General features: G+C 46.3%; 1 protein-coding gene across 1 annotated transcript; it reads left to right on the plus strand.

Moving 5' to 3' along the window:
* Positions 1-1,118: 1,118 nt before the first annotated feature.
* ZC3H15 (zinc finger CCCH-type containing 15) lies at positions 1,119-24,705 on the plus strand. The gene is made up of 10 exons (XM_048486029.1): positions 1,119-1,344; positions 9,777-9,878; positions 11,770-11,881; positions 12,010-12,162; positions 14,177-14,268; positions 16,591-16,773; positions 18,325-18,471; positions 18,788-18,889; positions 20,037-20,163; positions 22,063-24,705. Exons 1-10 carry the CDS (start codon positions 1,267-1,269, stop codon positions 22,254-22,256), a joined length of 1,290 nt encoding a protein of 429 aa, XP_048341986.1. The 5' UTR covers positions 1,119-1,266; the 3' UTR covers positions 22,257-24,705.
* Positions 24,706-26,417: the final 1,712 nt, after the last annotated feature.

Here is a 26,417-nt window from a genome sequence, read left to right on the forward strand (position 1 = left end):
CGGCTCTCCCTTCAGCACCATTGCAAGATCTCGCGGGAAGACGTTTGACAGCGGGATTTCGTGATCCCATTCAAAAGTTGTAATTGTATCTTCTTTTTGGATTTTTTTTCTTATTGGTGTTTGGTAAGGGACTTGCCCCCTTACCTCCCCTTTCTACCTGCCCCCTTTGATGTGTGTGAATAAAAGTTCTTGCGCTTGTTAGCAAGGCGCGATTCTCCTGCCCGAGCTGTGACCATCACCTCCAAATAAAATCCTTTGCTTTGAAGAACGCCGGCTTCCTGCGCCTCATTACGTTGCTGAACTGAAATCACTTGTTGTTACCCGAGCCACAGCGGTAACATTAAGAACACCAGGTCTCATCTAGGCATCCCTGTTGCCTTCACTGTGCTGTGATACTTATTCTGTTGCAGTCTTTGAACTTCCACTTTCTGGAGCTGGCATTCTCAGTTCCTGAGTGTTGTAAATAACGGGAGCTTCCTGTCAGCAACACTTCCCGCAATAATGGTTATCTAGCAAACAAACGTCTCTATAATGCTACATCCTGTGACCCACAGACTAATTTGTCTCAAAGCATCTCCTCCAAATGAAGAAAAGTGTAGTGCTATGCTAACTGTCTCAGTTCAGAAATATAATCAGAAATACTTTTCATAGGGTCAAATTTCGCTTGTAAAATGTATTCATTCTTGCTATTCTGAGGGAATAAAATGGTCTCTCAGTGCAGCCAACACGAGAAAAAAATTATTTTTAGTCAATCACGACAGTGTCGTAATTGCAAAGCGCCAGCCAGAAAGCGAAGCGACGAGGCCGATAGCGTCTCCCTCCTCCGTCTGAAAGCAGGGCGGGCGAACAGCCAGACAAGTGTCGCGACGCTTCCCCGGTTTAAACTCCAGCCCTGAAAAGCCTTGTCGGGAGCCGCTTGGCCAATGACAAGCCCTCCTCAGCCACCCAAGCGCCCGCCCCGCTTCCCGCTGTCACTCTCCGTTGCCATAGCGTCTAGAATGGCGTGACGTTATCGAAAACCTGCCATGCCGAGAGGAGGGGGAGGGGAGTAGGGCGCCGCCTGCGCGTGCGCATTCAGCACAGACGTCTCTCTTCCCCCTCCTTCCGTTCCCATAATGCTTTGCCGCTTCCGTCATTGGCGGCCTGTCGCAAACGCAAAGCGCTGGTTCGGCTTCTATTTTTCTCCCTCCCTCGGCGGCGCCTGGTTTTGGCCCTTTCCTCCCCCCGTCCGATTTTCCCGGCGGCCGCCTCTCCCCTTCCCCTGCGATGCCCCCGAAGAAACAGCCGCCCCCGGCGGCCGCCAACAAAAAGGCGGACCAGAAGAAGAAGGAGAAGATCATCGAGGTGAGCCTCCGTTCTGCCCGAGAGGCCTGGCTGGGCGGGAGGGAGGTTGTGGCCAAAGGCCTCAGCGGGGTGGCAAGGCGGTCTCCCCTGACCCTCCGGCTCGGGAGGCGGGAAGCGTCTGGCGAAGGTGGGTAAGGCTGTGGTTGCCAACCTCCAGGTGGGATCTGACGGTCTCCAGGCAACAGCTCCCCTGGAGAAAATGAGCGTTTTCGAGGCTCCCACTGAGGAATCTCCCCAAACCCTGCCCTCTCTACTCTGCACTAGGGATGCCAGCCTCCAGGTGGGACCTGGGGATCTCCCAGAGTGACAGGTCAGCTCCAGTCTGTAGCGTTCAGTTCCCCAGAGGGAACTCTCTGACACTGTAGCCACTGAAGTCCCTCCCCAATCCCTGCCCTCTCCAATCATCACTAGGGGGACTATCCTCCAGGTGGGACCTAACTTACAAGTCATCTCCAGACTACAGAGGTTAGATCCCATTGAGAAAATGGATGCTTTGGAGGGGGAACTCTCTGACATTGTAGCCAGTGAAGTCCCTCCCCAATCCCTGCCTTCTCCAATCATCACTAGGGGGACTATCCTCCAGGTGGGACCCAAATTTCAAGTCATCTCCAGTCTATACAGATCAATTCGCCAAAGAAAACAGATGCTTTGGAGGGGAAACTGTATGGCATTGCACCCCACTGAAGTCTCTCCCTACACCCTGTCTTCTTCAGCCTCAACTAGGGATGGTTGCCTCCCGGGACCTGGGGATCTCCTGAAGGTACTGGTCATCTCCAGACTGCAGAGGTCAGATCCAATGTAGAAAATGGATGCTTTGGAGGGTGGAGTCTACGGCATTGTATTCCAGTGAGAGCCCTGTCCTCCTCAGGCTCCATCCCCATCTCTCCAGGAGTTTCCCAACCTGAATCTGGCCACCCTAGCCCCTGTTCCCTGTTGGGGGACTTGCTACTCTGTGTAGTGCAGCGGCTAGGGGGAGATAAGCTGGCCAGTGAGGCTGCTATTGTTGTAAAGCATAGGTGTCAAACTCGCAGCCCTCCAGATGTTACGGACTACAGTTCCCATCATCCCCTGCCAGCATCAGGCTGGCAGGGGATGATGGGAACTGTAGTCCATAACATCTGGAGGGCTGCTAGTTTGACACCTGTGTTGTAAAGAAAGAGGTAGATGGTCTGTTTCTGTCCCCGTCGCCCTCTACCTGGCTGTCGCTGCTGGGTGAGCTGGGAGGCACGGTGCCCTGTTTCTTTCCTCTTGGTCCAATCGGCTGTTACTATGCCAGTTAGGTAGCTAGCAGAATGGTGAGGACAGCAGCACTGGGTAAAGGCAGGCCACAGTGTAGTAGTTAAGAGCAACAGACTGTAATCTGGAGAACCAGGTTTGATTCCCTGCTTCTCCACATGAAGCCTGCCGGATGACTTTGGGCCAGTTCCGGTTCTCTCTGAACTCGGTCATTTCCACCCGCCTCACAAGGTGTCTGTTGTGGAGAGAAGGGAAGGGGTTTGTAAAACTGCTTTGACTCTCCTTGAAGGTCGATAAAAGCAGGGTTTAAATGCAAACTCCTCATGTCCTGGCATCACTGCTCCTGTCTGGTTCTGGGAGGAAATGTTGGGGAGATTGCTAGGCCCAGGCCGGCAGTGTGGTGCCCAGCCTCGCTGTACCCTGCCTGGGTATATCGCTTCCTTACAGGAGGGGAGCAGAATGACAAGCTGTCACTGGCAGGAGCTGGCAGGTAATATGGTGTGCCATCCTCCCCCATCCTATGCCTGGACCCATCATGGCAAGCTTATTCTTGCTTGCTTGACCCCAGTGTGTTTTTTTGACAGGGCCAGTTGGACTGTGGAAGGCATTCCGTTGCAGCTTTGCACGGCTGGCTCTGACTCCGCATCAGTGGAGGGCCTGAGGATCGTTCCCAGGGCAGTTTTGACTTCCGGTCCCCTTTTACCCAGATTTATTCTGTGCAAACACCAGCTGCAAAGCCACATAACTGTATGCTTTTCCATGGGAAATACTTCATAGAATCTTTTTATGCCTGTGGTGAGAGATGTAGAAGAAGAATAGCTGGATTTATATCCTTTTCCCTTCCCCCCTCACAACAAACACCCTGTGAGGTGGGTGGGGCTGAGAGAGCTCTGAAGAACTGTGACTCGCCCAAGGTCACCCAGCTGGCATGTGTGGGAGTGCACAGGCTAATCTGAATTCCCCAGATAATCCTCCACAGCTCAAGCGGAGAGCGGGGAATCAAACCCAGTTCCTCCAGATTAGAGTTCACCTGCTCTTAACCACTATGCCACTGTAGCTTAGTTTCATGCTGGTTTGCTAGTTTTCTATGTGCAGGGAATAATTTAACATGGAGCATTGTTCAGTTGTGTTCCTCAACTGACGTGGTACAATTCAGACACGAGTTTGCTTTTTCACAAAGCACATCCATGTATAGCTGTCTCTACCTAGAGTTGTGAACCATTGAGTTTGTATTTTACCCTGCTTCGCTCCTTGTACATGATACTGAATTAGATCTTAGATAATTAGCCAGTAGAAATACCTCAGCATTGTAGATTGCGTTATGTTTTCCACGGTGCCTGTTTTCACTCCTTATTGAAATGCCAAAAAGGAACTTGACATCTGTTGCAAAACAGTAAATAGGACTGAAGAAATTGAAGAGAATATGTCTTACTTCAGTTTTGGGGGAGTCTGGTGTGGCTGAAGGCCTGGTCTTGAAACAGAATTTCGATTCAATTTGGGAAAGGCAGTTTTCGATGGCAAAGTTTGATTGTGGGGTACATGAAGTAGAAATTGATGAAAATGCTCCAACCTAGTGTGTATTACCAGTGAGTATTTAGCAGGAATTTGGCGGCTAGATCAAAATAGTGATGTTTCCCAACAACCTTGAGCGTCAGTATTATTAGTCAGGAGATTTTAATGGTAAAATTAAGATTGCACTTCTGTTCACATTTGAGTATTCGGCTGAACTCAGCTGGGATCATTTCTGAGTTTCCATCTGTAGGAACATGTTGTGCCAGTATAAATTTTCATGGATTAACATCCCAATATCATGTAAGACTGAGCACTTTTAAGTTGGAATGCATAGGGCCGACCCGTACAAATTCACTATTAGCCAGTTTCCTTTGAAATGGGGACAGTGTTTGTTTTGGTACAATACATTGGTACTCTCCAGTGCTGAACGAATTTAGTTGAACTGGATGGTGCAATAGGTTTTATCGGCTTTGATCTGGTGGGTACCGAGCTGAATACAAGAAAGCCTTGGCATGAGAATTAAAAAATGGATCTTGAACCTAATATAATTCCATTCGCGTATTCCTTTAAAAAAAGAAACTTGCATTCTAGCATTCAAATAATACTATGATTGACCTGTAAACACAGTTATAGCACCTGAACAGGTCATTGTAGGTGATCATGACAGTAGCGCAAGTTAAAGGCCTTGCCTGTTTTCTCAGATATGTGTATTAGGTTGGTATATATTCCCATATCAATCAGTGATAAAACAAATCTGAAACTCGGCCTTCATTGAAGAATCATTAACTTTGATAATCATAAAGTTGCCAAGTGGAAGATTTTTTGCTTGTGTTTTAGGAAGCGATGACCTGTTCGCATTGTAAATATATTTACTATAGTTAGCAACCCAATCCGGTTCCTGTTTGCTCAGCAATAAGTCACACTGAACTGTTTACGACATGCTCTAAGTGCAGGATTGCAGCCTAGCAGCTGAATCAGAAGAATGTGTTTTGAAGAGGAATCCCCAGAGTTTAGTGGGCTTAGATCCCAGTGATTCTGTTTAGGAGTGCTGCGTAATGAAGCCAAGAATGCTTTTCTCCAGATCTGTGGAACAGAATGTTTTCTACAAGAGAGGTATATATATAAATCAGGGGCTGTAAATAGAAATCCCAGGAAATGACACTGCAGAGAGGCGAATAAAAGGAGCTGGCAAATACTGTGAAATTTTAATTGGTTTGACATCACTTCTTTTAAGAACTGCTTCTCCTAGTGGGATGGGAGGTCATGTAGCAACTTCCAGCCAGTCACACAGAATACCATTCCTTCATAAGGCTCATTTGCTCACAGGGGGCGCCTTTTGAGAGTATATTCAACCTGTGTTGCACCGCCTGCATTGTCTCCCGGTTGAATTCCGAATCATCTTCAAGGTGTGGGTGTTGACCTGTAAGGCCTTGTGCGGCCTGCGGGATCTCCTGCGTGACGTTCGGGACCCGGGTGATTAATGCCCAGTATGTCCCAACTTCACGACCTCTGGCGCTTAGCAGGAAGTGGCCAATTTACTGGAGGTCCCCGGCCCCTCAATGATGCGGCTGGCCTCCACTCGAGCCAGGGCCTTCACGGCTCTGGCACCGGCCTGGTGGAACACTCTCCCTCCAGGTGTCCGGGCCCTGCGGGACCTTGGTGAGTTCCGCAGGGCCTGTAAGACTGAGTTGTTCCAACGGGCCTTTGGAGAGACCGGCCGCTGAGGGTGCCCCTGCTCCCTCCTCTTTACCCCCCATGGGCCCTAATACCATCAGGACCCATTATTTCACATTAGGAGGGTTTCGTAAGGGCGCGGGCGATGTTTTAAGATATGACTGTTGTTTTAATTATATGTATGTTTTTAGCTGATGTTTTATCTGTACACCGCCCTGAGCCCTTCGGGGATAGGGCAGTATACTAAAATTAATTAAATAATAATAATAATAATAATAATAATAATAATAATAATAATAATAATAATAATAATAATAATAATAATAATAATAATAAAATTAAAATTCCTAGTGCAACTTTCATATTGACTAAGGGTCAGCAACTGGAGAGTGAGCCTTTATACAAGATTTCTTTCTTTAAAACACTTATATCCTGCTTTACGTCCGTGAGTCAAGGCGGCTAACAACCACAAGAAGAAGCTGCAAGGACACGAGCCATCGTAATAGTTTATCAGCAAAGTAAACACAGAGCCAGGTTTTCCCAAAACTTTCTTCTCTGCCAGATGCTCTCTAAAGTAAAAGTGTTCTACTCACGTGCCTAAAGAGGATTCATTCCAGAGAACCGGATCCGGCACTAACATTTGGCATACCAACCAACTTTGGTGTAGGCATCTCATAGAGATGACTTCTTGCGAAGATCGTAGCTGGAATGTGGGAAATGCCGCTTATCCATCTCCAGTTGGCACCCAAAAACCTAACTTGTTAACATGTCTGTTGAAGGGATGACAGGAAAGTTCTGGCCAATGATTTCACTCTCCCCTGAAAATAGAAGTCCAGAAGATCTAGTTCCTGGCAAGCAGTATAGATGCTTCCCTTGCTGACTAAATTGATACACATTCAGTTTGATGCTGCAGCAATGTAAATTGTGCAGCCCAAAAGCAAATTGGCATATGGATGGAATGCACACCTCTGTGCACATAACAGTAGTTGATATAAAATTACGAGGAGAAAAGAAATTGATTTTAGGCTATGTTTTTAGGCTGTGTTGTATGGAAGACTATGTTAAGGGCTCACATTCCACAGATGCAACATTACTGTGCTTTGTCTGTAATTGCCACTTTATTCCTGTTTCAGCATTCAGTCATTCAGAAATAGCAATTGAGAGGGCACAGCATGGAATAGTTACAGCCTTTACGGCCCTGGCCCCTGCCTGGTGGAACTCTCTCCCTCCAGCTGTCCGGGCCCTGCGGAATCTTGGTGAGTTCCGCAGGACCTGTAAGACTGAGTTATTCCACCGGGCTTTTGGAGAGACCAGCCACTGATGCAGCGCACCGCCCCCCTTTTGGGGATCTCCCCTCTCTGATGGTCCTTATAACATCTGAGGGACCTACCACTCCCCTCTCGGGAGGGTTTTAGCTGCCGGACGCGAGGCATTATATACTGTAACGCTGTGTTTTAATAGAGGTTTTAACTATTTAACCCTTTAGAGCCATATATATGTTATTATAGCTGTATTTGTTATGTTTTAAACTGTGCTCTACTTCGAATTATATGTTGTGCACCACCCAGAGCCCTTCAGGTGGTGGGTGGGTAGGTGGGTAGGTAGGTAGGTAGACAGACAGACAGACAGACAGACATGTGATAAAATTGGTGTGCTTGTGGTTAAGTTCCATTTTAAGCAACCACTTTTATTTCTGATTATGCTCGAGTGACAGTGATCATGAGTCGGTGTTTCCACAGATCTTTACATTCTTCTAAAATCTTTTTTGTCTCACCTCTTTCGTCCCTTTAACTTATTTGTACAACTGTCCTGAACGGGTAGATTTCATCACCTAGCCAATATTGCAAGAAGTTGTGTAAACAAAACTGGCAGTATACAAAACCAATTAAATAAATAAAGGTCCTTCACTGTGGCATTTATTTGAGGAAGAACTTCTAAAATCAGATGGCCACATATGTCAGGAGCAAAAATAAGCAAGAAAAGTTGTTCAGCCGCTGAAAGGTAATAAAAGTAGATAAGCCAAAAAAAAAAAAGAGTCTAATCTCCAACAGGAGGCTGGTATACTGGAAGTGGAGAATAGAGCGTGGATGGCTATCATTAATTACTGGGTGAAAGTATACCTTCAACTGACAGACCTTATGCCCCTTTCAGTTGACCCACAATCTGTCTGGAGCAGGGGTCTGCAACCTGCGGCTCTCCAGATGTTCATGGACTACAAATCCCATCAGCCCATCCATGACAGTAACCAAAAAAAAACTTCTGTGAGGCCAAGCTCCAGACCAGTTACTGGATTCAGGGCCGTTTCCGCACGGCCACGCTGGGGGTTGGGTCAGCGTACATGCGAATGGTCCCGGTAACGAAAGGGAAGACGGCGCCGCGGAGCACCGTCACCCGATCGACCTACCTGCCCTGCATGACCGCTCTGGAGTCGCAGGGCGGGGGGGGCGTGTCCCCAGGCCTCGGCGACGCGCCGGACAGTCGCAGAGAAGGTAGGTCGATCGGGCAAGGGGGGGAGGGATGGCGCCTTCCAGCTGCTGGCGTTCGCACGTTTTCCAAAAACCTCGCTCAGGGAGTGAGGTGGGAAAGTGGCGGCTTCGCGCCGCTGGGGAGGAGCGAGGGCGGCGCGACTGCGAAGCAGCTGCGCCCCCCATGCGTTTTTGCCGTCCCCAGGGCGCTGTATTTGTCCCGTGCGGAAAGGGCCCAGGTTTCAGGAGGTCAGAGAGCTCAGTTTGTCAGCATCTTATTGACAACGAGCTATGAAATGAGACAAGTCAATATAGGTTAATATAGCTATGGACGGGACTTGCTGCTGCACCGTATTTAAAGCTATTACTTCTATTATCAAATTCCGATGTGCTTTCTTGGGAGCTCGACTTAATGCTTTTTCGTCAACACTGCTTAGCGGGATGTTCCATCGGTGGCCTCTGGGGGCACATTTATGTCCTCGTAATTCAAATGCAATTGCGACAATCATATTCTGCGTTCTGAATTTGGCAAGGACATTAGAAACGGTTTCATCTTGCCCCTGCTGACTAGGCCTTTTGGATATTCAAGTTCTTTTTAAAAAAAATCTCATTACCTTTATTAGGCATAGGATCAGACTGACAATAACAACAACAAAAGGTTATTAGGTGATCAACAGGAGTGCACAGGTGTTGATAAAGCTGTTGCCAAAAACTTTGCTCCGTCTGCAGTTCTTTTAGCGCAGCAGTTGTTCAAAAGCAGACGTAGCTTGTCTTGGTCAGAAGTGGCAAGACATGAATTAATATGAGGTTCAATGTAGAGACTCCTGAGTTCTGTGTGGCGAGAACAATGCAGGAGTATATGAGCAGCTGTTTCCACTTGGTTGGGCAAACATTGACCCCTTCCGCACACGCAGAATAATGCGTTTTCAAACCACTTTCACAACTGTTTGCAAGTGGATTTTGCCATTCCGCACAGCTTCAAAGAGCATTGAAAGCAGGTTGAAAGTGCATTATTCTGCATGTGCGGAAGGAGCCATTGACAAGTTCTTGCTTGTAACAGGACCTGAAGGAATCTGCCACGGATAACTGCAGAGGGGAGAAAATTTAGACGAGTTTGCATCAAGAAGCGTCTCAGTAATGAGGATGATAGATTTTTGAGGTAGGCCAGAAGGGATCCATCGGGTAGAAAAAGTCCACAGCTCAATGATGAGCAAGGCCTGTTAGTTTCAGAGAGCAGTTTTTGACTTTCCTAATCAAGTACTCGGATATTCAAGTTATTGTGGTCCCCCTAGTGACTGACACGTTCAGTTTTTATTCGAAGGTAAAGAGTTTTGTTTTCAGTGTCACAGTCTTGTTACATTGCTAGCCGAATGCAGACAATATTGGCATTGTGTGAAATTGCTTGGCAACTGTCCGTTAACGTTGTGGCTGTGCTTGTGTGTCAGTCTTTTTGCTGGTCTGTGACTGTATTTAATAAAAGGAATGAATGAATCTGTGAAAGAAAATCTCGCACACATCCAATTTCTACAAACCTTTCCAACGCAGGACAAAACCTTTGGTTTAAAGAACAAGAAAGGAGCAAAGCAGCAGAAGTTCATCAAGGCCGTGACCCATCAGGTGAAATTTGGTCAGCAAAACCCACGGCAGGTGAGCAAACGGTTCCTTGCTTTTCCCCTCAGTGCACGCTATGTAATCACATGAAATGTCAGGACCAGAGGTGGGATCCAGCAGGTTCTCACCAGTTCCCGAGAGTGGGTTACTGATTATTTGTGTGTGCCGAGAGGGGGTTGCTAATTGGGTCCGCTTTCCCATCTCCACGCCCTCGCCTCCCCAAGAGGCATCCTGCCTTTGAACGTGAAGGTCCCATATAGCAATTGCGACTAATAATGTAACTCCCTGAACTGGGTTAATCCCTTTCAGGTCCTGCAATTCATGGATTCTCAGCCTTTCTTACCTTTTATCTCACCAGTCTCTATCAAAGAACCTGTGTGTTTCACCATTGCTGTGTTCAGATTTGTGAGTTGGGGCATTTTCTATAATGTGATGATGATTTAGAAATGACCTGGTGCAAAAAAAATGTGGTGAGGTGGCTGCCCATGCAGGGGGGGGGGGCATCCAACTCAGGTTTTGCCCAGGGCTCAGGTTTGCCTAGGTACGCCTCTGCCCCCTTTGCTGCCCATGGGGGGGGCATCCAACTCAGGTTTTGCCCAGGGCTCAGGTTTGCCTAGGCACGCCTCTGCCCCCTTTGCTGGCGAGGGAACCTGTTACTAAAACTTTTGGATCCCACCACTGGTCAGGACATATGTGTGGGCGGGCAGCAGATGATGTGACATGGCTTAATTATAAGGTTGGCTACAGGCCTTGTCTGTTCTTAATGGCATCCCTTCATGGCAGGCTTGATGCTCAGGTATGGTGTCCAATTTGCAAAACTCTTAATGGTTCAGAGAACTTAATTATCCTGTGTTAAACGTTCCTCTCGATGTATTGCTACAGCCCAATCTAGAGCGCTAGGGAGACCAGGGATGGCGCTGCTGCAGCTCCGCCCTGCCCCTTACAGGGGGTTTTCAGCAGTGCAGGGAGGCAAAAAATGGGCCACCTAAAAGGGCTGCGGAAGTCCATTCTCTGGATGATAGCAGAATTGAGCGGTGCTACTCAGAGTAGAACAAGTGGTCTTGTACAGCACACTCCCACCTTCATGAAGAAAAACTCCACACAGCTGTTTCATTCAAAAGAAGGCTTTTACCATTGAGTTGCTCTATGTACAAGAAACTATATACAACTTAGAATAAGCAGGAATATTGAGCAGTCCAACGAAGTGCTTCGCCATGCCCTTGTTTCCCTAAGGAACACAGGCACAGTACAATACAGTTGCTTATATACATGGCTCTACCAATCATTGTAAAGGTCACTTGAAACTGGTTAGAACCAGTTTGTTAGCTGTCAGATCATTCCTTTCTTGCTGACTCATACCTCTGCTGGATAGGATATGATCACCATGATCTAACTGTCATGATACTGGATTCTGGTGTCCTGGGAGACTATGCTAAGATGGAAGCCGACAACGTCAGCTTCTCTCCCCCGTCCCCCCCCCCCGCCCCCGCCACACCTCCAGAACACCCCCCGTTATGCCAGCAGAGCTGGTGGGAGTGCTGGCATGGTGCTCTGTGCCATTTCAGGGTGTCTCAGGAGGCCCACCAGCAGATTTTCCCCTTTGCCAGGGTAAGTGCCCCAGGCTTGGCATTTCCACCAGCAGAGGGCGCTGCTGCCTCCTAAACCCCCCTCCCAAATTGGCCTGTACATTTCAAAGCAATTGCCGTGGAGGATCAGACCAAGGTCCACCCAGCTTACCAACCTTTGCAAAAAATCCAGGAACATAGCAAGTTCTTGGTGGCCCACCAAATGATTCTCTGTTGTCCTTGGGGGGGACTAGAGTTTTATCTTTTGCAGAGCTTTTTCATAGATCCTGTCTAGCATGCAGCTGCACACGTCCACCAAAGTCTTGTGATTCTCCCTGACCGGCGATGTCATCCTCTTCTAGGCTGCTCAAGTAGATGGTGACAAGAAATTTAAGAAAGATGACAAGAAGAAAGAATTGCAGGAGCTGAACGAGCTGTTCAAACCTGTAGTTGCTGCCCAGAAAATTAGCAAAGGTAAAGCGAGGAACCTTCTGTTTTGTTACCTTCTGTGTCTCAACCAGGAGGCTTGTCGTCTCCCTGCATCAAATGAGGGGGGGTGAGGGTGTGTGGAAAAGTAAATGACAAAACTGCCTCTATTACAGGTGCTGATCCCAAATCTGTAGTTTGTGCTTTCTTCAAGCAAGGGCAGTGCACCAAAGGAGACAAGTGCAAATTTTCTCACGACTTGTCTTTGGAGAGAAAGTGTGAGAAGAGAAGTGTTTACATTGACGGACGAGATGAAGAGCTTGAGAAGGGTAAGCGTCCTTTGGAAAATAGAACATTTAGATATATGTCTGTGTTCAGAATGCACAGATCCGTGCACAGATGTGCAGTAGAAGCACCAAACTGTTCTGCTGAGCCTTCTTGTGTAGAAGAACAAATGGAGTAGAGCAGAGGTCTGCAACCTGCAGCTCTCCAGATGTTCATGGACTACAATTCCCATCAGCCCAGTGGGTCATGCTGGCAGGGGCTGATGGGAATTGTAGTCCTTGAACATCTGGAGAGCCGCAGGTTGCAGACCTCTAGAGTAGAGTTTGTTTGCAGTCCTGCAAGAGGCCAGGAAATATTTGCAACTGGAAAGGAAGCAATAATTCATCACAGGGAACGCAGCACCAGTGGAAGGTCCTAGCAGAGGCAGATGTCTCTTTCCCCAGTGTTCCTGAGAACCTCAGAAAGGCAGCGCTGAGAGAATTGCCGTGGCAAAACAGCCAGGAGGGTCTTTTTGTCCAACAGATCTTCTCCACCTCTTAATCCTGATTTTTTGAGACTTGCAAGCAGCAGCTGTGAGGAAGTGGGGAAAAAAATCTATTGGACTGTTCTGAACTCAGTCCAACATTATTCTCCAAAACAACAAATGCTTGGGCCAACTGCTTTTGTTGTTGATGGCGTTTTCCGGACGGACATAATATCCCCGGGGGGAAACCGGGATCATACATACCGGGATGTTTGTATCTCGGTTTCTCCCTCTGCACAGCAGCCCATCAGCGCGTTCAGGAGGAAGAACTCCAGGTGATGCACAGATTTAGTTTCATTTTCCTCGCCAATGTTGCCGCACATGCGCGAACTGTCCGACGTTCTGATTGGCTGCAGGCAGTGAGGCGGGAAAAATAAACCGGCCCGTCTCCTGCGGTGTTTGCATGGGAGCAGGAGCAGTGCAGTTTTTTAAAAAAGAACTGCCAATTTGTTGTTTTTTGGAAACCCCGGGACAAGGGAAATCTCGTTGGGCGGGCCTGAGTTAGACCCGGAAGTCATGGCCGAACTGGGATGTTTCACCTCCTTATCCCGGGATATGTGGTCCATGCAGAACACCACATAGTTTAATGTTTACTTAGAGTTAGCTGCCTGGTTATGTAACGAAAACAAAAAGAATTCGTCTACGATCACAGTTCGCCAATTATTCGCCTTCTCTTTCAACTGTGTGGAAATGAAGGCTTTAAATTAGATGGGAGCAGTTTTACCATTTCAGTGATGTGGCCAGAAAGGGTGTGGGTTTTTTGTACATTATATACAGTGGTGGGATCCAAAACTTTTAGTAACAGGTTCCCATGGTGGTGGGATTCAAATTGTGGCCTAGCGCCAATGGGGCTGGGCAGGGCACAACGAGGCGTGGCCGGACATTCCGGGGGCGGGGCATTCCTAAGTGGGGCTGTGGCAAGGACGCAGCCGCTGCGCCTGTCCTTGGGGGGGAAACGAATGCACGCAGGCGCACGCTGCTACGCACACCGGTGCACCTCTGCTTCAAGTTCTGCGTGCTACTGCTGAGAGGAGGGGTGTAACTAAGGCAAAAATCACCAGTTAGTAACCCCCTCTCGGCACACACAAATAATTAGTAACCTACTCTCGGGAACCTGTGAGAACCTGCTGGATCCCACCTCTGATTATATACACAAAAGCAATGTGTCTATGCTGTTTTGGATATGCTTTTAATGTAGTCAAACTGTTAATCTGAAAAGTGCCAGGTCAAATAGTTCAAAATGGCTGAAATCGTAAGAAGTGTCAACATTCAAGCAAGGCGTTTTGCTGAAGACTTCATGAGAAAGAAGAGTAAATTGAAAGAAAAGAAAAGATGCTGTTCACGTAGCCCAGTTAGAAATCTAGAAAGCAGTGAGGATGTTGAATCCTGGGAGGTTTTTTTTTACGGTAATATTTCTGACCTGCATCTTCTTCCTGCAAAATACATACAAGTCTGGTTCTACTTTTCTCGAATCTGATTAAGACAGCTGGGGCTTTTCCTTTGGTTTTAGTGCGAGTTTTGTCTGTTCTGTCTAGACACAATGGAAAACTGGGACGAGAAGAAGTTGGAGGAGGTGGTGAACAAGAAGCATGGTGAGGCCGAAAAGAAAAAACCCAAAACACAAATAGTATGTCCTTTTCCTTGCGTTGCGTTCCAGTAGCTTGTTAAAATCGTTTGAAAAATCAAATTGGATTGGTTGGATTTTAATGCTGTTATATGTGGGTCGTATATTTATATGTGGATGATGTATTTATAATGTCATTTTATAAACCTTTTTGAATAGAAAGCTTATCAGGTGCTCTTGCAGCATCCGTGTGCGTAACATGCAACATGTTCAAGCTGTAATGATGAAATGAACATGCATCCTTAATAGTTACCAGAACAATAGCAACTTTTTAGAAGAGGAAGAAGAGTTTGGATTTATATCCCCCCTTTCACTCCTGCAGGAGACTCAAAGGGGGTTCCAATCTCCTTGCCCCTCCCCCCTCACAACAAACACCCTGTGAGGTAGGTGGCGCTGAGAGAGCTCCGAGAAGCTGTGACTAGCCCAAGGTCACCCAGCTGGCATGTGTGGGAGTGTACAGGCTAATCTGAATTCCCCAGATAAGCCTCCCCAGCTCAGGCAGCAGAGCTGGGAATCAAACCCGGTTCCTCCAGATTAGATACACGAGCTCTTAACCTCCTACGCCACTGCTCCTAGAGCTTTATTTTTTAGAGCTTTATTTGGTGCATTTTAAAATCAGACAACATAGTTAGGGTTAGAACAATGATATGTTATGCAGACATAATGACAAATAACATCTTATTGGTAGCCAGTTGATTATGTAACATTATGGCAAGCTAGACAATACAGTTGTCTAGGCAGATATGGGACCTTTTTTTGAACAATGACTTATTCTCAAGAAGTTCAATGCATCAGCAAAGGTCGTTCTCAGCAATCTACAGTCACGTCGCCTTAAGCTAGTGTATTTTAAGCACCCGTTATCATGATCATAACTGATTATATATGAAGGATAAAGTGAAGCTTTGACCAAAATATCCTACTAAGTCTTTATAAGCTTGTCTTAAATCGCATTCTCTATAAATAATCTCCACCTTGAGTTTATTTAATGAGAGGTCTTTGCGGGCTTGATTGACATGTGACGCTAAACCATGGTACATTTCCCTTATTCGATCCGCCATTTCCTCTTGCGGAAAACCACAGTTGGTGTTTTGTCTGAACCAGCAAACTACGTCTTGTGGATATCCTCCAAAACGCAGTTGCATACTATGCGTTGGATCCAGTAGAGCCACCAATATGGCAAGTTAGCAGAAGGAATTCTTTGCTACATCCTCTGCCCCATTGTAGCCTTCTTCTAGTGTGGGATGCACTGAGAGGGAGTCTGCAACCAGATGAGGAAAATTCCTCTCCCCCCCCCCTCACACACATGGAAATTCTTCTGATACTCATGCAGCAGGTAAGGGGAGGGTGGCTTTTCCCCCTTCTGACTACAGCTTCATGCGGCAATCTGTGTTTTCCGGGACAGATTGAAACAAACTGTACGAAACGCCCATCCTTGTCGCTTTACTTGGAATCAGGCCAACAGCTGATAACATCCTATTTAGAAGCAGTAATCTTTTATTTATTTATTTATTTATTTTCGATTTATAAACCGCCCCATCCCCAAGGGGCTCTGGGCGCTGCACAACATTAATATATACACAATTAATTAGAGGTTCACAATAGTGACCACACAACAATCAATATAATACTAACATCCATTAAAATCTATTTAAAACAGCGGTTAATATAACGGTGACAGGCGTCCTATAGTCCAATTCATTAAAATCTCCCCAAAAAAGAAGAGGGAGAGGCCAGACTCCTCTCTAGGACGGTGATAAAGATGGTAAAGTGCATAAAGATGGTGAGTGCATGAAGCATAGGGGGAAGGGGGCGCCACTCAGCGACTGGACACTCCAAAGGCCCGGCGGAACAACTCGGTCTTACAGGCCCTGCGGAACTCACCAAGGTCCCGCAGGGCCCGGACAGCTGGAGGAAGAGTGTTCCACCAGGCAGGTGCCAGGGCCGTAAGGGTCCTGGCCCATGTGGAGGCCAGCCGCATCATTGAGGGGCCGGAAACCACCAACAAATTGGCGTTTGCTGAACGCAGAGGCCGAGTAGGGACATATGGGGTAATGTTCATTTCATCATGTTCACTGAAAGCCCTGACCCGGGTGGAGGCCAGCCGGATCATGGAGGGGCCCGGGACCACCAGTAAATTAGCCTCTGCTGAGCACAGGGGCCGAACAGGGACATATGGGGACAGACGGTCCCTGAGGTATGTAGACCCCATTTGTATTTGGTGGCTAGAAGTAGAGCTTTGCAAGCTACGTTCTACCCGATCGTTATGTTTTAAAAGAAGACCATCCGTGTGGGAGAGCGGAACTTGACCATAAATGCTTTTGGCAGGTCTGCAAGTATTTCCTCGACGCCATTGAAAACAACAAGTACGGATGGTTTTGGGTCTGTCCTGGCGGTGGAGACAACTGCATGTACCGCCATGCCCTCCCTCCGGGCTTTGTGCTCAAAAAGGACAAGAAGAAGGAAGAAAAGGAAGAACAGATTTCTTTAGAAGATCTAATAGAGAAAGAGGTAACGCACTAGATGCTTGTGGCATGTCATTCTCGGTCCGTGACTCACAGAGAGGAAAGCACTTGCATGTTGAAGGTTACTTGCAGAGGTGGGATCCAGCAGGTTCTCACCAGTTCCCGAGAGTGGGTTACTAATTATTTGTGTGTGCCGAGAGGGGGTTGCTAATTGGGTCCGCTTTTCCATCTCCACGCCCTCGCCTCCCCGAGAGGCATCCTGCCTTTGAACGTGAAGGTTCCATATAGCAATTGCGACTAATAATGTAACTCCCTGAACTGGGTTAATCCCTTTCAGGTCCTGCAATTCATGGATTCTCAGCCTTTCTTACCTTTTATCTCACCAGTCTATCAAAGAACCTGTGTGTTTCACCACTGCTGTGTTCAGATTTGTGAGTTGGGGCATTTTCTATAATGTGATGATGATTTAGAAATGACCTGGTGCAAAAAAAAATGTGGTGGGGTGACTGCCCATGGGGGGGGCATCCAACTCAGGTTTTGCCCAGGGCTCGGGTTTGCCTAGGTACGCCTCTGCCCCCTTTGCTGAGGGGCGGGGGCTGGCAAGGGAACCTGTTACTAAAATTTTTGGATCCCACCACTGATTACTTGCCATGAAAGATTGTGGTGACCAGTTAGCTAAATGTGTTTGGCGCTGAGCCTTAATGCTAATTAAGAGCCCTTCAGGGGTAGGCGGTATAATAAATTAAACAAATAATAATAATAATCAGCCACCCTTGAAAGTGATAGTTTCCTAAGTTATTAAAATAAATGTATGGGGTTACAGCAGAACATAAACCAGTCGTTTTCAATTCCTTAAGGATATTTTTTTAATTACAAATTTCAGCTTCTGTTATTACTTGGGAATGACAAGGTAATGTTGAATTCCTGTCACCAGAGGGCGCTCATGTTCCACCTTGAGTGTTTTTACTGTCGGCATTTCTCAAAACAGATTATAGTGTTTCTGCCAAATACCTTAATAACAATCATCTTGGCTAGCAGGCAGTTTTTTAATCAAAAAGGAGTATTTGGGGGTTTTTTTTTATTTGAGCAGTTATCGTTCTGGCTTTAGTTCATGCTTATTAAATTGTCAGCTCCGAAGAGAATAATGATAAAAGAAGAAGAAGAAGAGTTTGGATTTATATCCCCCCTTTCTCTCCTGTAGGAGACTCAAAGGGGCTGACAATCTCCTTGCCCTTCCCCCCTCACAACAAACACCCTGTGAGGTAGGTGGGGCTGAGAGAGCTCCGAGAAGCTGTAACTAGCCCAAGGTCACCCAGCTGGCGTGTGTGGGAGTGCACAGGCTAGTCTGAATTCCCCAGATAAGCCTCCACAGCTCAAGCGGCATAGCTCGGAATCAAACCCGGTTCCTCCAGATAAGAGTGCACCTGCTCTTAGCCACTACGCCACTGCTAAAAGATATAGGGGACCTTACAGTAGGTTCCAGGCACATCCTGGTAAATGCGAAAGTGTTGCAGCCAATCTCAATATGGTTATTAATATTTGAAAAGCTCCTGAAATTAAATTGAAGAGTCATTGAGTATCTTGTTTTATTTTTCAGCGTGCCGCTTTAGGACCATACGTTACAAAAATTACGTTAGAATCTTTCCTTGCCTGGAAGAAAAGGAAAAGACAAGAAAAAATTAATAAGGCCGAGCAAGATATGGAAAGAAGGAAAGCTGACTTCAAGGCCGGCAAAGCGTTGGTGGTAAGGTCCACTTCTCAGCAATGTTAACTTGTGGTCAACGTTCCCTACAAGCCGCGCAGACACCGTATTGGTGCTGCGCAGATTGGGGGGCTGCCAGAAGGGGGAGCTCTTGCAAAGACCTTGCAGGTGGCTCTGTGCCACTCAGTGGTAGGGAACTTCTGCACAGTTCCCCACCACAGACTTGTTTCTTGTGGTACAGATAATGATGAGAACAGTCCTTTTCGATGCAGCAAAAAGTCACAAGCTTTGCCTTTGCGGCCGTGTCTGTATTCCATGTTTCTTAGCCAAGTGTTGCGCTTTCTTTCCTCACGGCTAGATTAGTGGACGTGAAGTGTTTGAATTCCGGCCAGAGCTCGTGGACGCAGACGATGAAGAAGCAGATGACACTCATTATGTCCAAGACGCTGGTGAAGAGGAGGTAAAGCAGCTGCAGACATGTAGTTGCATCAGAAATATCTAGAAAGGAAACTGTAATTCAACATAACATTTTTGGCCAGCGCTACATGAAAGGTGGTGGTGTGTTGGCTGTAGAATTTACCATTTTTGGAGAAGAAATGGTTGCCTAAAGATTAGGAGCCTTGACTTCAAAAGCCTCTGGCTAGCCTGATCATATTAGATCTCAAAGCTAAGCAGGGTCGGCCCTGGTTAGCATTTGGATCAAAAAATATCAGGTTCACGACATGGAGGCAGACAATCACGAACGATAACTAATATTGCACCAAAGCGTCTTAGCAGTCAGAACAACTGAATACTTCCAATTTTCACTACCCTCGGGGGGTGGAGCGGTCTATTAAATTGAATAAATAATAACAACAACAACAATAATAAACTAGTGATAAGAACTAGCCTGCTGGGTCAGACCAGAGTCCATCTAGTCCAGCACTCTGCTACTCGCAGTGGCCCACCAGGTGCCTTTGGGAGCTCACGTGCAGGAGGTGAAACCAATGGCCTGCTGCTGCTGCTGCTCCTGAGCACCTGGTCTGCTAAGCCATTTGCAATCTGAGATCAAGGAGGATCAAGATTGGTAGCCATAGATCGACACCTCCTCCATAAATCTGTCCAAGCCCTTTTTAAAGCCATCCAGGCTAGTGGCCATCATCACCTCCTGTGATATTTACCCAATGTACAATAAATGCTTCGCAGCAAGTTTCCTTCAGATTACAACCCTGAAGTGTCTTACACGCTGCTCGCGTGCACTAGGCATGAAGTCTGCTAGTCATTCTACAGTAATAATACAGAGAGTCCTTAGTACAGTATCAGAAAACCGCAAGCTGGCCAGTTGCAGGCACATTACCGGCTTCAAACATGTCTTCAGGGGCTCATGGCATCTATACAAAAAATACATGTTCATTATTGTTTGTTGCGAAACACCCGCCACTTTTTATTTGACTGAATGGAGGCAGGTGGTGACAAACCACCTCTGAACGTCTCTTGCCATGAAACCCTGTAGGGTTTCCATAAGTCAGTTGTGAATTGACATGAAGGAAAAAAAGGGAGCAAGAGATTAGGAAGGGTGGTTACACGGGAGGGGGAACAAATCCTGTTTTCCCTTTTTTTCCTTCCAGATCGACGAGCTGGTGAACGTAAACGACGTGGACTTGAACCTTTACGTTCCGAAAGCCGTGGATGAGACTGGAATCACCGTAGCTAGCCTTGAGCGATTCAGCGCATACACTTCAGCTGAAAAGGATGGTAAGGTTTGAGGGTGGGCCGGGTTATATTTTGCTTTTTAGTGAAATAATTACCAGTCTTAGAGGAAGAAGAGGAGGAGGAGGAGTTTGGATTTATATCCCCCCTTTCTCTCCTGCAGGAGACTCAAAGGGGCTGACAATCTCCTTGCCCTTCCCCCCTCACAAAAAACACCCTGTGAGGTGGGTGGGGCTGAGAGAGCTCCGAGAAGCTGTGACTAGCCCAAAGTCACCCAGCTGGCGTGTGTGGGAGTGTACAGGCTAATCTGTATTCCCCAGATAAGCCTCCACAGCTCAGGCGGCAGAGCTGGGAATCAAACCTGGTTCCTCCATATTAGAACGCACCTTCCCTTAACCACTACGCCACTGCTGCTCTTAAGTGATACAAGAACGAGAGCCAGCAAGAAGAGAGGGCGTCTTGTTTCTTCAGTTCCCCAGCCCCTTTCTTTGCTTCTGCTTATTCCGTTTCCAGCCTCTGAGACCCCTTCCCCATATGCAAAATAAGGCACTTTCAATCCACTTTCAATGCACTTTGCACCTGGGTTTTACTGTGCGGCATAGCTGAATCCGCTTGCAAACAATTATTCTGCATGTGTGGGAGGGGCCTAAGTCTGCTTTCACCTCTTACCTTCCTTTTCCTCGCCCTCTTACCTTCACAGTGTTGGTAGTTTGGCACCACTGCCTCAATGTTTATACATTTTTCTGTAAACCTGGAGAAATCTTCCCTACCTGTTCCTGGCCCAGTTCTTTATGTAAATGGCATGTTCATGTTAAGGTGTAAATCTCCCATTTCTGTTACTTCCAAATCGGACTGTTTAGGGTCACAGTAACCCGCTCCGTCGTTGGGTGTCTTGAGTTATCAGTTCTGAAAGTGTCTCTTCTGAGCACATCAGCCTTGCTGCTTAGAGCTGCATAGTCTATATTCTCAGTTACAGTTAGCGTAAAGTCAGTTGTTTTAGTAAATAACGAGGAGGGGCAGTTGGGGGGGGTCTCTGTTCCCACTCCTTCTCGTCCCTCCTCCTAGCAGTGTCTTCAGTCTGACCCTTCATTCCCCAGTGTTTCTTTTTCTGGTCCTCCCATTTTTCTGTTTCCCTCCTCCATCTTCAGCTTTTTGTTTTTACTTTTCTGTCCGCACAAACTTTACCACCACCACCACCACCACCAGCCCGACAAACCACAAAGGCCTTGAACCCTAGCCTTCACCATGTAGATATTGTTTCTGTGATTGGGTTTTTAAATACACAAATACAGCGTTTGGGGTTATTCGTTCCTTTCTACATTTTTCTGTAAACCTAGAGCAGTGGTGGCGAACCTATGGCACGGGTGCCAGAGGTGGCATTCAGAGCCCTCTCTGTGGGCATGCGCAAACAGACCCCCCCCCCCCACACACACACACACACACATATCTAGGCTGGCCTGGGCCACTGGGCTCGATTATTAGCATTAAACCTCAGACCTAGTTTTGGGGAAGCAGTGTAGGTAACCCTGTTAAGTGCTGTTAAACCCCACCGATTTTCATGCGAAGAACTAAAGCGCAATCCTTTACCTGGGAGTAAGCTCGGTTGCTAGCAATGGGGCTTGCTTCTGAGTAAACCCTCCTAGGGTCGTGATTCACCCGTTGGAAGAGTTGCACGGTTGCTTCAATGCAAAGCCACCGACTACCACCAAGCTTACTCCTGAGTAACGCACACCTCGGAGCCAACCCTTTTTTCTTAACTAAAACCTCAGTATTCAGGTTAAATTGCCGTGTTGGCACTTTGTAATAAATAAGTGGGTTTTGGGTTGCAGTTTGGGCACTCGGTCTCGAAAAGGTTTGCCATCACTGACCTAGAGAAATCTTCCCTACCTGTTCCTGGCCCAGTTCTTCAGAAACGACTGTGGAACAGATTGTTTTCCCTTTCAGATAACAAGCTGAGTGAAGCATCCGGAGGTGAACTCGAGAACGGACTACAAAATGACTTGGAATCTGCCAGCGATATCGAAGACGCTCAAGAAAATGGAATCATAGATGCCGTTCCAGTTGACGAAAATCTTTTCACTGGCGAGGACTTGGAGGAGCTAGAAGAAGAACTAAACACACTTGACTTGGAAGAATGAATAACCACACTCAAATACTAACTTAAATCTGCTTGGCAAAGTGAATACTGGCTCCGTCTTGTTTATCTGGAGTTTCTTAAATGGAGTCTTCATGGGTCCTCAAGTGATTCTGGAAGGAATATTAAAGTCCTCTTCCCGCACACAACTTTTCTTGTGGTTCGGTCTTAACTGCAGCTTCATAACCCGCTCAGACAAGACACTGGGGGAATTCTCTTAATCTCAATTCTCTTAATGAGATCCCAATCAAATGTGGGGGGTCTAACTATTTTCCTAGGATGTACAAAGGGGAGCACTGCTGCCAGGTACACGAGAGTATCGAAACAAACTCCTTCAGCAGAGCTGCATTTTACATGAATAATTTTTGAGTGATTGTGTTAACAGTTCGAACCATGTGCTGTAAATCAAGGAATGACCGGGCAGTTGCGAGCAGTGACGTTGCATAGAATGTGTTTTTGATCAGACAGATGACTGAGGCAAAGATCCATAATGTGATACGAGTACGGGACCCTCCGTTTAAGTTTTAAACTTAACGCACAAAGGTGTAAATAAAAACTGGTTGAAAAAAAACGACACGCTGGCTCTAAATTTAGTGTGTGACCCGTTTTTTGCAAATACGCAGTAGGCCTTAACTGTTGCGATGCTGCTGTTACGAGTTGTGGCTTATGCCGCAGTCTCTAGATTCACATGGAGGGGCAAACGACATATTATCCTTCCTCTGTCTTCCAGAGTATCCTTGTGTATGGAAAATGTTACCAGTCGTGACTTGACCCTTTCCGGTTTTCCCTACTCTTGCGTGTGTCCATTGGTAGATAGTGTAAATGTATAAGGATTTGGGGAGATTTCAGTATTAACCATACTGGTCTTCTGTTTCAAACGAACTGTTAAATGCAAGGGTGTCCTGCATTTCACATCTAGACCAATTGTAATAAGAATTTGGAACTGCCATATTTACAGGGGAGTACAGAACACCATTAAGTCCCTGTGGTTGAATCGTTAAGTTAAGCAATCGTGTATCTCTTACAGGCGGAGTACAGAAGGGAGAAAAGCGTAAATGTTTTGCGTTTCATGTGGGTCAGGGCTTAGGATCAGAGGGTCGCTGAGTTATAAAAATGCCTTTAATCCCATCATTGGGAGAAGAACGAGGCATATCACAGTACGTCTGTAGCCAAAAACACTACATTGATTTGGGAGAAAAAAATGTTATTTGAAGGGAGAGATTTGCACTTGTGAACCCTGGGAATTAGTAAAGTCGTGATTGGTCGCCTGAGTTCCGGCATGCAAGAACGAATGCCCCATAAGGTACAGTGTCCAAGATCGACATGGAGAAACGAGGGTTCTAGATTAGCCTTCACAGCCTTTGCTACTACGTTATCAATTCCTGTCCCAATTAAAAGACGAGAACGTGGCCTACCTATACATATCTCTTCAGTTGCCTTATCTGTATTGTTCATTGCTTTATTGCTGTTTTCTTCTTTTTGAAGCTTCTTATCTTATTCTATTGCAACCCCTTCAGGTTGTCACTTGTTCCCTTGCCTTAATTTTTTTTACAAAGCCTGGAATTGTGCTGAATCCTGGATCTTGCCATATGCTCATTACTTTCAAGGAAGAGACGAATAAATAGCTGGGCATTTGGGTAGTTCATTTTCCTTTTGCTGTAGTAGTTTGTGCAATGTTGCCATGCTAAAGAAACCGTAAAGAAGCACAGTTGGTTCCGTTGGGGCGGTTTCCCTGACAGCGATTTGGCCCACTGAATTGTAGTAGGTCATTTTTATACTTGTATTTTACAAGATTGTGACGGCACTGGATCTTAGAAATTATATAATAACGTGTGCAGTAAACCAGGTAGGAAAAATGCATCTAACAGTGCTATCGTGTGCAGAATTGTATTCTTCTAAGCCCCTTGAATTCAGTCTTGGAAAGGTACAACTCTGCTCAGGGTGACTGTGTAACTCATATGCCATAAGAATTAATGTAAGGTAATAACTCTTCTCAGGTTTCAGGTGTACTACATATTGTTTTCCTCAAGAGCCATTTTTCCTGACCAGATAGTCATTTCAGCTGCAATTCAATATTGCGAAACTTTGTCTGAAATGGGGCAGTTACCAATAATCTTAAGAAGATTTCCCGTGAGATTCTTACAAGGTAGTACAATGGAAGCATTTTAAAATAGAATTATGTTGTGTTTGAGAAGTAAGTTGATTGAAATATTTTGGCTAAAGTGCCCCAATTAGATTTTTTTTAAAAAAATGTACAATCTAATCTAAGTACTTGAAAAACTACAGGTGGCAGGTACCTGCTTAGAAAAGGCACTCCACCTGTCACCTGGGAAGGAAATGCCTCATCTAAATGCCCCTTTAGAAACCTGGATCTTAAAAAGAACAAATGCTATTTCCTTTGGCTTTGACTTATTGGCACATGGATTAAAACAAATGTTTGACTTCTATCTTTACCTGGCAGTTGTATTTCAATCTATTACTTGCTTGTCACTAAATGATGTGGATTTCCCCTATTAGAACAATGGTTTTTAACACTTTCCATGTTCCACATTGTTGGACCTATTTGTTGCTGTATTTGAAATAAGTTGCTTAGAATAATTTTTCCCTCCCTGCAGAAAATCAGGGCCGGGTAGAAGAAGAGGAGGAGTTTGGGTTTATACCCTGCCTTTCTCTCCTGTAAGGAATCCCAAAGCATCTTACAAACTCCTTCCTTTCCTCCTCTCACACCTTTTGAGGTAGGGGGGGCTGAGAGAGTTTGGAGAGAACTGTGACTGGCCCAAGGTCACCCGACCAGGCTTCTTGTGGAGGAGTGAGGACTCAAACTCGATTCACTAGATAAGTCCACTGCTCATGTGGAGAACCAGGGAAGCAAACCTGATTCTCCAGATTAGAGTCTACTGCTCTTAACCACTACACTGCCCTGATAGGTTGGTAGGTACCTTGTCTTGAAAGTAAAGAGCATCTCTTGAGCTCTTGTACAGTCGTTAGGAAGCCAGCTAGGGAAGCGGTAGGCCCGTTAGATGACAAAGGAACAAAAGGTGTGCTAAAAGATGACAGGGAGATTGCAGAGAAGTTGAATGAATTCTTTGCACCTGTCTTCATCCAAGAGGAGGTGAGGAAAATTCCTGCACCTGAACCAAGCTTCTTAGGAGGCGAATCCGAGGAACTAGCGAAGATAGTGGTAGACAAGGAAGAAGTTCTGGCAGCCATTGATAAACTAAATGCTACCAAATCCCCTGGCCCAGATTGCATTCATCCAAGAGTTCTTAAAGAGCTCAAGCATGAAATTACTGATCTCACTTTAATATGCAACTTATCCCTGAAATCAGGCACCATCCCTGAAGACTGGAAGATGGCCAATGTCACACCAATCTTTAAGAAAGGATCTAGGGGGGACCCGGGAAATTACAGGCCAGTCAGTTTGACATCTGTTCCTGGTAAATTAGTAGAATCTAACATTAAAGATAAAATTATAAAACATGTAGAAAAGCAAGACCTGCTGAGAAAGAGTCAGCATGGCTTTTGCAGAGGCAAGTCCTGTCTTACAAACTTGCTAGAGTTCTTTGAGGGTGTAAACAGGCATGTGGATAATGGGGAACCAGTGGGCATTGTCTACTTGGATTTCCAAAAGGCTTTTGACAAAGTTCCTCACCAGAGACTGTTGAGAAAACTCAGCAATCAAGGAATAAGAGGGGAAGTCCTCCTATGGATTAAAAACTGGTTCAGAAATAGGAAGCAAAGGGTGGGTGTAAATGGGAAATTCTCGCAATGGAGAGATGTAAGGAGTGGTGTCCCCCAAGGATCCGTTTTGGGACCAGTGCTCTTTAACCTATTCATAAATGACCTGGAAGTAGGGGTGGGTAGCGTGGTGGCCAAGTTTGCAGATGATACCAAATTATGTAGGGTGGTGAGAACCACAAAGGATTGCGAAGAGCTCCAAGCGGACCATGATAAAATTAGGTGAGTGGGCTAAGAAATGGCAAATGCAGTTCAATGTAGCAAAATGTAAAGTGATGCACATAGGGGCAAAAAATCCAAACTTCACATACACGCTACAGGGGTCAGTGCTATCAGTCACAGACCAGGAAAGGGATTTGGGCGTCTTAGTTGATAGTTCCATGGGAATGTCAACTCAATGCATGGCAGCTGTGAAAAAGGCAAACTC

Source organism: Sphaerodactylus townsendi, linkage group LG02, assembly GCF_021028975.2.
Source record: "Sphaerodactylus townsendi isolate TG3544 linkage group LG02, MPM_Stown_v2.3, whole genome shotgun sequence".
In the NCBI taxonomy this organism is placed as follows: Eukaryota; Metazoa; Chordata; class Lepidosauria; order Squamata; family Sphaerodactylidae; genus Sphaerodactylus; species Sphaerodactylus townsendi.